Source organism: Macrobrachium nipponense, chromosome 47, assembly GCF_015104395.2.
Source record: "Macrobrachium nipponense isolate FS-2020 chromosome 47, ASM1510439v2, whole genome shotgun sequence".
In the NCBI taxonomy this organism is placed as follows: Eukaryota; Metazoa; Arthropoda; class Malacostraca; order Decapoda; family Palaemonidae; genus Macrobrachium; species Macrobrachium nipponense.
In genome coordinates, this window is record NC_087222.1 from 25,427,895 (window position 1) to 25,440,567 (window position 12,673).

General features: G+C 42.3%; 2 protein-coding genes across 2 annotated transcripts in view; both read left to right on the forward strand.

The window, feature by feature from the left end:
• The window catches only part of LOC135204596 (uncharacterized), an 11,836-nt gene extending 4,327 nt beyond the window's left edge, over positions 1–7,509 (forward strand). Inside the window, exons 2-4 of the mRNA XM_064234746.1 lie at positions 1–1,524; positions 1,709–1,866; positions 7,486–7,509. The exon at positions 1–1,524 is cut by the window's left edge and continues 163 nt beyond it. Coding sequence (XP_064090816.1) covers positions 1–1,524; positions 1,709–1,866; positions 7,486–7,509 — 1,706 coding nt within the window. The remainder of the gene's footprint in view (positions 1,525–1,708; positions 1,867–7,485) is intronic.
• On the forward strand, positions 7,490–11,321 carry LOC135204482 (uncharacterized). Its single transcript, XM_064234660.1, has 2 exons — positions 7,490–10,485; positions 10,608–11,321. The coding sequence occupies exons 1-2, from the start codon at positions 7,644–7,646 to the stop codon at positions 10,961–10,963; spliced, it is 3,198 nt and encodes a 1,065-aa protein (XP_064090730.1). The 5' UTR covers positions 7,490–7,643; the 3' UTR covers positions 10,964–11,321.
• Positions 11,322–12,673: the final 1,352 nt, after the last annotated feature.

A 12,673-nucleotide genomic window follows, 5' to 3' on the forward strand; every position in this document is an offset into this window, starting at 1 on the left:
CGGAGACGCTGAAAGCTGAGAAACAAGACTACAGTCCCGTCTTGGGGGACTTGGAACACCAAACGCCTCACTTTCTCAGGGAAAGTCGCCAAGCGAAAGTGGATAAGTACGAGAATTCGCGGATTCGCGAAAGAAACGCCACTTTCGCGCCCAAAGTCGTCCGTCAGTCCACCCGTGTAGGATCTCCCGAGGGGGACACGACTATAAGGATTCCCCAAGCGGCCGGAAATAGGACCCAGAGGGTCCTAATTCCCGAAAATGTAGGGAAAACTCGTGAGCGATTTGTGACGCTTTCTCGCAGCTCCACTCGACCCAACGTTCCTCGGTCGGACAGGAACAACAACAACAAGAAGAAAGAGAAGACTGAGGGTGCGGGAGACCGAGAGAGATATCAGATACAACGTCAGGTCCGCCGTCAGAAGCAGCGGCTCCGCTACAGGGGAGTTCCTGAGGCAGGAAAGGGCGGAAATACTGGTGTCGAAGGAGTAAGGAAAGATGGCGCCGTTGCCGGGTCACCTTTCCATTCCGGGAAGAATATTGGCCCTCTCAGGCCCTGTGCCAATCCCGTACGAGGCGCCTGCGATGGTAAAATTACTCACGAAGAGTCCACGGAGGACACCAGCCCCACCCAGCCTCCGGAAACCGGCAGAAACCGCCCACAGCAGGAGAAAACGATCGCGCCCAATCACGCCTCTTCCAGCGTCAAGATCATCAGACTGGAACCCGTTGAACTGAGACCTCTCGATCCGACGGGAAGTGGAAATCTTCCTCCCTTCCCTCTTCCCGGAGCACCCAGAGGGCGTGACCACCCGCTCGAGTCACCCACGGGCGAGAGATTCATCCGACACGCCCACGGAGGAACGGGGTCGTTGAGCGCGCAGATTGTAAGCGTGACGCCTTGGTCAGTCTTCCGTGACCCTATAGAATTAAGACCTTCTGACCTCGTTTCCACCGACACCCCAAAGGCGCCAGTCATCCAGCCCGTGCAGTTAGACACGAGCAACTTCCTCCTGACGCCTGCGGGCGGCGCCCTTTCGTCCCACAGGCTGGAGGAATGGCTCCAGGGGGCGACGGACATCAAACAACACTTCCCTGACGAAGTGGCATCTGTGGGAAGAGACGATAAACAAGTCGTCTACGGTTCCTTCACGCTCCCGTCGGCGGCGATAGCCGCCCAGACCATCACGGAAGCTAATTCGGTAGTCCAGGCCCCTCCTAAGGAGACGAGGACGCAACAGGAATCCCAAGGGCGCCGTGAAACCCTGACGAAGAACGCGTTCTCTCAAACCAATCCAGCTTCTATATCCTCAACTTCGAAGTCCCCTCAGAAGGCCTCCTCCAAGGAGCCCTTCACCTTTGAGCCCTTACAACAGGGCGTGAGGGAGTTCCTCCTCCGCCAGAGGACCGCCAGCCCGAAGGGGGGCCACTCGTTGGTACCAACGCAGGACGAAGGACTCCACCAACACTTGTTTGAGGCGACGCAGGATATCATTGAGAAGGCTCAGATAGAAGAGAGGAGGAAGGGTAAGTATTGTAGGATTCTCTCTCCCTCTCTCTCTCTCTCTCTCTCTCTCTCTCTCTCTCTCTCTCTCTCTCTCTCTCTCTCTCTCTCTGATATACATGTGTAAATAAGAATAAATCGACATATAGGCCTAACCAAAAATAAACTTTTGACGAATGCACCTGATTTGCATATACGTATTTCCAGCGCTCTTTTCAACCGTGAGATCGACCCCTCCCATCGTCCAGCAGAGTAATAGGGGCACTAATTATACCCTCAGTGCCAGGGAGACCCAGGGGCACGCTGCGAGTGCCAAGGAGATCATACCCAGTGTCGATGATTCGGGAAAGACGACAATGTCGAAGGTATGGTACTATGTATTTTTGAAAGTGTGTAGTCACCACAAAAATTAGGCTTAATTGGGCATAATTAAATCATCCTGTGGGTATATTTGACCTTCGTGAGTTAGCTTATGGGTTTATTATATATTTAATATATATTTATTGCAGCTATTTACCCCCAAAAAGCGAAAATAACGGAGCTTAAATATCGCCAAACCTTATTCGATCCCAATCGACCTCGAACGTCATTTTTTGGACAAGACGTCCTCTAATCAAACATGTTCTTAGATATTATAACTCAAAGACATTTTCGATAGGTCTATGAATAGTTCTTTGAACTCATTTTAGTGTCTGGTCGTCCTAACGGTCGCTAATTGTCTTTAAAATACGTTAGAGAATGCTATATGTAAGACCAACTAAAGTCTTAGGTCAGTCAGGCATTAAATACAGTTTTCTTTGAAGTAATAATTAAATAGAAAATTAAGAATTTTGATATTATTTACGAACAGACTTCTTTAATTTCAACTTGAGTGGAGATAAATGTTATATAACAAAAATAATATACGTAATTACGTGACTTAGCGATATTCATTATGAATACGTAGCTACTTTCGGTATCTTTATTAGTATATAGTTTTCATTTGTCGAATGTGATTTTTTAAACTCAAAATAACCATATTTCTCTCGAAATTTTCTTTACGAAATCAACAGAATTTATTTCTTGATGTAAAGATGTATCTATGTACAGAACATTAGCATCTTACCAATCATAGTTTTTGTGTATTATATATATATATATATGATATATATATATATATGTATATATATATATATATATATATATATATATATATATATATATGTGTGTGTGTGTGTGTGTGTGTGTGTGTGTGGTGTGTGTGTGTGTGTGTGGTGTGTGTGTGTGTGTGTAACTGAATCACGAAGTTTGGAACGTGATAAATCCACAAGTAAAGTTATAAGCCACGAAGGAAAGATAAAACAACGAAGTTTCTGCAAGATCTTTCGACTCAACGTCCTTTACTTAGCAGACAAACTGACTTATATACATGAGGAATTGACAGTACAGGAAAGGTCGTATTAGTGACAGATAGGGATTATAAGGAGATTAGTAACTAGAATCCAACACACTTAGAGAATGAGTAACCTTCCCAAACAAGCATAAACATGGGTACAATTTAAGAACAAGAAGATTAAGTCCAATTGCTCAGTCACAGGGACAAGACAATTAAAGGATTATACAGAGCGGCAGCTGACCACTTTCCTAAATCCTTGCTGCCACGCTGTTTAAGAATGTACGACCATCCCCATTCAACGAATTTAGTGCTATGATGTTAAAACAGCACATAGCCGCCGCCGAACAAGAAGAGAAAGAAAAATTTAAGGAATTGGAGAAAACAAGGATCGCTTTTAATCATTCCATCCCGGCTGATTGGAAGGACTCGCTGCGACGGGAAATTTACGAAAAACTGCGCAGGACTACAGATGCCCTAAAAAGGAAACTCGACAGAAAACTCAAAAATCTAATTGATAGCAGTGATTGGATTAATTGTCACGTCAAGATTGTATTGTAAACCTGTCAAAACAAATAAGTGAAAATGTTGTGAGTGCGTTTGGATATGGTTTATCTTTCTTTATAATATTATGATCTTCCTCAAAATCATGTTGGCATAATTAAAGGTATTGATTACGGAGCTGCCAATGTTAAAGTATGAAAATAACTTTCCTGCTCGCTATAGGAAAAGTTTGACCGATCTTTAGAAAGGACAATATTATCCACATTACAAAAGCTGATAAGTCAATTAGTACAGTAATTTTAAATAAAGCTGACTACATATCACGTATGCAAGCCCTATTGGATGTTGATGACTTATAAAAAAGTATAAAAAATCCCCTTGGTCAAGTCATAAAAAACTTTAATAGCACAGTGAAAAAAAAGTCCTTAAAGATAAAACAGAACTACTAGGCAAATTGTCAGTCAAATTTCCTTCGCTACCTTACCTGTACGGATTAGTCAAAACGCACAAAGAAAATAACCCTATGCGGCCTATTATCAGTACAGTTGGCTCCATTTCTTATAAACTTTCGAAATATATTACTAAGATCTTGTCCCCGTTACTTGGAACCATCTCCGATTCTCTAGATTTAGTTGATAAATTAAACAAAATTACTTTTTGCCCCAGTGATAGATTCGTTAGTTTTGATGTATGTTCTCTTTTTACTAAAGTCCCTATAGACTCTATTTTAGAATATCTTAGTAATGAACTAACTCAGCATGAATTACCTCTACCTATAAGTCACATTATTTCACTCACCAGGTTGTGCATTTGTGGTTGTAAGTTTATATTCAATAGTAAATTTTATCAATAAATATTTGGCATGGCAGTGGGCAACCCTTTATCACCACTCCTCTCAAACTTGTACATGGAATTCTTTGAAAAATGCTATTTACCTAATATCATTTATATTCCTATAAAGTGGTATAGATATGTTGATAATATTTTAGCTGTTCTGAGTGCTGGTAGTGATGTAAATGATTTACTCTCCAAATTAAATAACCAGGTACCATCGATTAAGTTTACTCTAGAATTGGAAAAAGACAATTACCTCCCGTTCTTAGATGTTTTGATACATAGAGAACCATTTCAATGTAAATTCAGTATTTATAGGAAACCAACCAACAACTTAACTTATGTTCATTTCTATTCAGGCTACCATCTTAACATCAAAATATCAATTTTTCTTTTATGTTTTTACGAGCATTGCGCATTGTCTGTCCCCAATATTTTTATCAAGAAATTGAATACATAAGAATAATAGGGAAAGATTTATGTTATCCTTCACATATATTAGATATTTGTTATAATAAAGCCCACAAAAAGTTTTATAGTGTAAGTAACACGGAGAAAGAAAATTCTAAGAACATTCTCAGTTTGCCTAATTTTAACGGATTTGAAACCATTGAATCATTGCTAAAAGCCTTTAAGGTCAACCTTGTTGACCTTATAATAACACACTAAAAGGAATGTTAATAAAAAATGGCCACAGGGAAACTTACTTTACTTTACTTACTTTATCTTCCCACCACTGGCCAGTGGCATAAGGCTGATACAGTTCCTCTCCATCTGTCTCTATCCCGAGCCATTTCCCTTGCTTCCTCTAAGTTTTGGATTTCATCCTCAAGATTCCTTGAAATTATGTCTATCCACCTCGTTCTTGGTCTACCCAGCGGTCTTCTTCCTATTTGTACTGCTCTCAGTGCTCTCCTGGGGTCTCTATTCTCTTCCATCCTCTCAACATGTCCAAACCATTTCAGCCTTCCCCTCTTCAACCTGGTACTGACTGGCCTTTGCCTCAATTTCACCCTGATGTCTTCATTTCTAACATAATCATCCCATTTAATGCCAAGTATCCTTCTCAGCAGTTTCATCTCAAAAGCATCCAACCTTTTCTCCTCTGTTCTGGTCAGTGCCCAGGTGGACGAGCCATACATCAGGACTGGTAGTACTACTGCATTGAATATTCTCATCTTAGTTTTCAAGCTGATTTCATGCCTTGACCAAACGTTTTTTCTCAGAACCTCAAAAGCTCTTGCTGCTCCTAGTTTTCTTCTTTGTATATCTTCAATTTGCCTCCCGTCTGCTGTTACCACACTCCCCAAATAAACAAACTTCTCAACTTGCTTGAGTTCCTGTCCTCTGATTGTCATCTCCTCCATGTGCACCCAATCATCATCCTTACCCACAACCATGATCTCGCTCTTCTTTGTGCTGATGTTCAAGCCAAAATTCTGTGTCTCTGTCTCCATCCTCATTACCATACAACATCATCAGCAAAGTCCAAATCCATAAAAACTTCTCCACCAATACTAGCCCCTCTGTTTTCATTCTCTATCACTCTTCTCATTATATTGTCAATATATACATTAAACAAGGTGGGTGACATAACACATCCCTGTCTTAGCCCACTGCCAACTGGGAACCAGTCACTTTGCTGTCCATCCAGCTGTACACAGCTGCACACACCTTGGTACCAGTTCTTTAGTATCCTTATCACTTTCAGTGGTATACCATAGTGTTCTGCCACTCTCCACATTCCATCTCTCCATACTGAATCATACGCTTTCTCCAAGTCTATAAAAGCACAGAATATTGGCTTTGCATACTCCCATCTCTTCTCAATTATCTGTCTTAAGGTGAAAATTTGATCCACTGTTGACCTTCCACTTCTAAAACCACACTGCTGTTCTCTAAGTTTCTCTTCTACTGTAGGTCTTATTCTGTTAAGTATTACTCTCATGGATAGGGAAAGCAACAACATAATATATAAAATTCCATGTATGGACTGCCCCTCCTTTTATCTTGGACAGTCGAGCAAGGGCTTGGAAGTAAGATTAAAACAGCATAAATATTCTGTCAAAACTGGACAAACATCTAATGCAATATTCATTCATTTAAGTGAAAACAACCACTGGATAAATTGAATTGGTAGTTTAGTAATTGCAAGATCAAAAGATGTCTTATCACGAAATCTTTTAGAATCTACCATAAAGCAACTTACTTCCCATTGTAATTTTAATATTAGTCGTGGCCTGTTTCATTTAGACCCTGGTATTTGTAACATATTTAAGAATGACCTCAAAGATATAATTACAGACTTAAATACAAATTAGTTGCCTTAGAGATATTTTCTTTGTATATGTATGTTTAATATGCTTTGTGAATAAGTTTTTTGTTTACCAGAGATCTGGATGTGGTCAGCTGCCTCTCTGTATAATCCTTAATTGTCTTGTCCCTGCGTCTGAGCAGTTGGACTTAATCTTTTTGGTCTTAAATTGTACCCATGTTTACGTTTGTTTGGAAAGGTTGCTCATTCTCCAGGTGTCTTGGGTTCTAGGTACAAATCTGTACTCTAAATTTCTCATGTAAGTCAGTTTGTCTGCTAAGTAAAGGACGTTGAGTCGAAAGATCTTGCAGAAACTCCGTTGTTTTATCTTTCTTTCGTGGCTTATACCTTTTACTTATATAATAGTATATATATATATTAATACTATATAATTAATAATAATATATATATATATATATATATAATATATATAGTCTGTTTACTGAAGTTTACACCCATGCTAATAAAAAGAGCACAGTCTTTATAAACATACATAAATCATATGCACTTACAGGCCTAATTTATCAATCAAACTTCCTTCATCTTAGGCTATACTCACAGTGGCTGTTGAAGACCTAGTGTAATCTGAATGCAAAAGTTAAGAAAAAACGGGAGATGGGGTTTTCAAGTGTGTTTGGTGTGTTTTGGGTGGGTCCTGGTGTTGATGTGGCCTTATTTCTTTAAAGGTGTGCTCACAGATGTGTTTCGGAAGGAGAGATAGGTTATGTTAGAGTCCTCTTTGCACGTATAGGCCTATATATATATAATCCTGGTGAAGATATGAAAGAATTCTTTTACAGGGAGTTAATCCTTGATTCTGCTTTTAAAATGTCACTTTTTCCATATTTTTAAGACTGGAAAGGATTTTTATTAATAATTTTTACTTTTACTTACAGACTTTTCCATATTTTCAAGAATGGAAAAGATGTTTATTAGTAATCTTTACATTTTTCATTACAGACAATGGTAGTCCTGCCCCGTTAACGCATCCACACTCAAGTGGTCAGGACACGTTCTTGTCACAAGAGCAAGCCTTCAAGCAAAACCACGAGATCGGCCTAGCTCCCAACGTCACGCAGGCGGCGCAAGCACCCGAGAGCGGCTTCACGCGAGAGTACATGATGGACCGGGTGAAAATGCACCATCAGAAGTCAAGGTTCCGCGACACATTCCAGTCACCTTCAGAGCTAGCTCCATTTCCTCGGGTCCTGACACCACCCAGACTCCTGCCTGCGTCAAATCAGAGGCCAAGTCTGGCTGGAAATCTGAGAGATAGGTTCCCCCCTGTGAGAGCTACTGTGCAGCCATATTTCTTCAATCCCTTCCACGATTTCTTGAAGGATCATGGAGCCAGCGACGATATACCGGTGGGAAATCACAATCACACGCATATTCTTAACAGCCATGCGGGATTTGAGCCGCCGGTCCATTCCGACGCACTGCAAAAGCAGCCAGTGAATGTTTCTGACATCTTCCTCGTTGAAGCAGACAGCCTTCCAGCTTCTAATGAGCGGCCCTTACGGTTCAATGTCTCAAGGTACCAAGGGTTTCAAGGAACACCTGAAAACACCTCAGGTTTCTCTTTTGGGAAGAAGGAAACCAACGATCAAGGTGCAGGAAATCTCGGTATACACCATCCACAGCATAACCCACAACAAAAGTCACCTAACTTGGATCAGAAAGAATTCACCGATTTGGTAAACCATTCCAATTGGTCGTCTGGTGATAAGCAACCTACCTTTGCTGCCGTCAATAACGATCAGTCTAGGAGATTTCGCGCGTCATACAAAAAACATGAAGATGAGGGTACTTCCTTGCTCTCCCAAGATTCTAGTACGTTTGGAGAACCAGTGAGCCATGTTAACCACGGGCCTCAGACTACCACTACGGAAATCCCTGTCATTGACAGACTAGAACACGAGTCTGTAGTATCCCTCCAGGCCCCTGTGGAAACACACTCCCTGCAACTCAACAGCTTTGCAAGACAGGTAAGAACAGACGACTCCCGTAACACGAACGACGCTTCAGTGTCCTCATTCACTGGTTTTCCTGATTCGCTCCATGACCTTGAGAGAACAGACAAACAGGTGAATCAGAATCAGGAATCGAATGGGCATCAGGGAAGGTTAAACTTACCCGCTTCCATCGTTCCCGTTCCTCCGCCTTATTACCCTCCGACCAAACCTCCGTCCGAGATGACGCCTCCACCCCACATTGTACCAGCCACGCCCCCTCCCGACAGACTTCCACCTATGCTACCTTTAGACCTGCCGTTTAACGAGAGACTGCCGGAGTTGTTTGAGGACGGAGCATCTAAAGCCAAAGATGTGAAGGAAGGACCTCTCGTGCAAGGTGAACAGAAGGATGACAGCTTCGTCGACAGCAATAATTTCCACGGGCTCATCAATTTTGAGTTACGGAAAGACGACAACGCTTACCACCCAGGCAATTTAGGCATTAATCCATCACCTGGAACCCCAAACGTTCCTCAACATTTCCAAAGGCAAAATCAGTATTTAAATAAACCTAATTTAAATCAACCTTTCCCAAATCTGCATCAGAAAGAGCCCTCGGCAGTAGCTGTAGTGCTCCCAGCAAATATTCACCCGCCCGGCCATGATTTCGCAGCTTTCCAGAAGGAAATAGCTGGGCTTCCTTATGCTTCACATAACCAAAATTCTCCCCAAACAAGTTTGGAGTCCCACCCTTCAAACAGGTTCCCTGAAAGTGGAAGTTCGTTCGCTATTTTGCCAACTCCTGTCGCACCTAACCAATCACATGCAACTAACAATGAAGAAACCATTAGGGAAAATGCAGAAGAGGAAGATGACAGATTCAATGAGGTGGGTTACCCAGACATCCCTAAAGAGAACTTCGGATCACACGACTCCAGAACTCGAAGCCATGACTCTAACCAGAATAACAGGAAGAAGCCTCCAGTCCCACAACACCACAGGCCCCAGTTTACCCCACAAAGCAGGCCACAATTCCCTCCTGGACACAGAAGGCCTCAATTCAACCAGGGAAACAGAGTAGTGCCACACTTCAGCAGGCAGGAGAAGCAGCCCTTACGTCAGCCCCCAGGGAACCTTTTCCTGCAAGGTCAACATAACCTTCGTCAGACTCCCCAACTGCGTCCCGTTCCGTTACACGCGGCTTACGTCAAACCACCTCCCAATCGTCTGACGGCTCCCCCAGGCAACCTGAAGCACCCCAATTTTATCAATTTTGACGTCCCTGCCGCTGGGAACCTTGTGGATAGTGATGATGATGAGATCTTGTCATTTTCGGAGTCTGTCAGTAACCAGCAGTCAGGTCCCAACGCCTTCAGTAAAAGTCCTGCGGACGACGTGGCTGCCAATAAGAACAAACTAAGTAAACGACCCTCCCCATTTCCAGAGACCCACACTTCATTTAATTTAGCTGATTTTCCACACATTACACCAGCAGTACTTCATGGAGGAGGAGGACCACCCATTTACTACCCTGCTACGTCCTCAGTATCTTCCTTCTCTAACCCATTTGGGGTCCATTTTCCTACTTCTCAGAATCCCCATGTAAGGAACCATCCTGTCTTCCAGGAGACGAGACGTCCTCATCTCCCTCCTTCTCCTCCTCCTCCTCCTCCTCCTCCTCCCCCACCACCACCACCACCTCCCTCTCTCCATCCAAGGAGACCTCCACCTCCCAACCATCTCCCACCAGCACCAACATTCAACCGAATTAGGACCACTCTCCACCCACCGTCAGGGCCTCCTCCAAGATTCCCTTCCTCCCACGAGATGGAGAGCGACTTCCGCCCGTTGGGGGCCATCTCTCAGCCTCTGCCAGACGATCCAAGGTCGCGGGACATCCGGCTATCAGAGAGTCACGCCCGGCTCATCCAGAACATGCGGTACGGCATCGACGGGAGACCGCTCGACGTGTGGATTCCAATCGTCGACGAGGATGATGACGGAGGTAAGTTGCAAGGCCTTGTAGCTTATATTTTACTACTGAAGAGAGATTGAACTGATCTCACAACTAACCATCACATTTTTGGAATGTATAACTAGTTCAATATTTTAATATCTTACTCGCAGGTTACGATACGAAACGCAGCATCCAGGTATTTCAGAAAGTAGCTGACGCGAAAAGCAATACTTCTCGTCTGGATACTTCTGACTCTGAAGGTGGTTCCTACAACAGCCCAAACGAAGCCAACTCCAAGAGTAATGCTGGCCAACACCCACATCATCTTCTGGAAACTGATTTTCCACATAATCACCAGCAACAAGAAGACAGGTTTGGCAATGGGGAAACAGTCAGTGAGGTCGTCTTTGGATCTAAGACGCGAGTAGATAGCAGTTCACAGGACAACAGAGAAGTGAAGACTTCATCAGAATTGGTCCTTCCAATACTGACCCCTAGAGCAGTAGTACCTCCCATTTGGGGATAAAGCAACAAGCTAAGGGTGTTTAACATGCATTTCTTGATAAGTTAAAACCTTAACTGAAAAATACTCTTATACCAAAAATGGCCACAAGCCACACCCTTAAGGAAGACTATTGCCAAAAAAATGTGCAGATGTCTTTTTTTCACAATGGTGTACCATTAACCACAAACTGGAAACATCTGGCAACTGAGTGGCATCAAGGGGCGTGGCTTGTGTTTTATGTTAATACCAAAACATCATATTTATAAGAGGGTAAGTTATTTATGTTGTTTCGTCCATAATAAAGATATTTGTTCTTGTAGCTAGTAGAGGGGCGGGTCCTCTCAACCAGATTAGTAAAGAGATAGGATTTCCTGTTGCTCATTCACACACTTTTTGTGTTAAATGTTTTTGATGATAAATCTATGTTTTGTAAATAAAAAATAAGAAAAATATTCTTTCTTTCTGATGTGAGACCTGTGATAAGGATTGCATATTCTCACGTGAACTAATTGAGGTAGAATATCAATATAAGACTCCAAAAGCATCAAGAATATAGAGATAACAAGTTAGCAAAAGATAGGTTTATGTGTTTGATGTCAGTTTGATCATGATGGCAGAAAAAATGGGAGCAGACTGAATATTTTCTGGGTATTCTTTGCCCAGAAAAGTGACAAAAATCTGAGTATGGTTCAAGATGAGTCTGTGTATAGAGAATTGACAGCAGACTGGGTATTATCCAGGATAGTATGTGGCCAGAAAGGAAGGTACAGACTGGGTATTGTCAAGGATAGTCTGTGGCCAGAAAGGAGGTAACAGACTGGGTATTGTCAAGGATAGTCTGTGGCCAGAAAGGAGGTAACAGACTGGGTATCATCAAGGATAGTCTGTGGCCAGAAAGGAGGTAAAAACAAGTGTGTATTTTGTCAAGGATAGTCTGTGGCCAGAAAGGAGGTAACAGACTGGGTATTGTCAAGGATAGTCTGTGTCCAGAAAGGAGGTAACAGACTGGGTATTGTCAAGGGTAGTCTGTGCCGAGAAAGAAGGTAACAGACTGGGTATTTTCAAGGACAATCTATGCCCAGAAAGGAGGTAACAGACTGGGTATTGTTAAGGACAGTCTGTGCTCAGAGGAAAACAGACTGAACAGTGTCCAGAACAGAAACAAGCAACAGACAGAACAGGGGGACAAAGAAGAGAATACAAGATGAAAACAGTCCATAATTACAAACGACGATAGAAAGACTTCTGAAAGGCTGTAAACAAACCCAATATCCCACTCAGGCGAATGGAAGACTTCTAAAAAAGGACATAAACAAAACCCAACATTCCTTTCACAGTTTATTGCCATTCGGGATACATTCATGTAACAGTAAATTCTAATAGCACAACTGTTGACTCTCTCTGCCATCACTCTGAGAAAGTCTAGCTTCATTTTTATTTCTCCATTCTAAAAAATATATCTAGGGGATCTGACGTCTGCGAAAATAAATTAGGCTGCGTGAATGAAGTCGCCCCAAGAATCCATACGTACGTTATTTGTGTATTACATAAGGTAAAATAATGATTTATCAAAGCATACATGAGGTCAGAAAAACAGCATTTTCAACTGAGGGATATCAACAATAATAATATGGATAAATTTCCATTAACAGGAACAATCAAACATGGTGAATTAGTTCAGGGGAAAATGAACTCTTTCCTGGCTGTATACATTCTGCTCTTCTGTGTTCC

Coding starts and splice junctions, on each gene's coding strand:
- LOC135204482 (XM_064234660.1), top strand. CDS start 7,644: ATGATGGACCGGGTGAAAATGCACCATCAGAAGTCAAGGTTCCGCGAC. Junction 10,486..10,607: donor CGACGAGGATGATGACGGAG/GTAAGTTGCAAG, acceptor TCTTACTCGCAG/GTTACGATACGAAACGCAGC.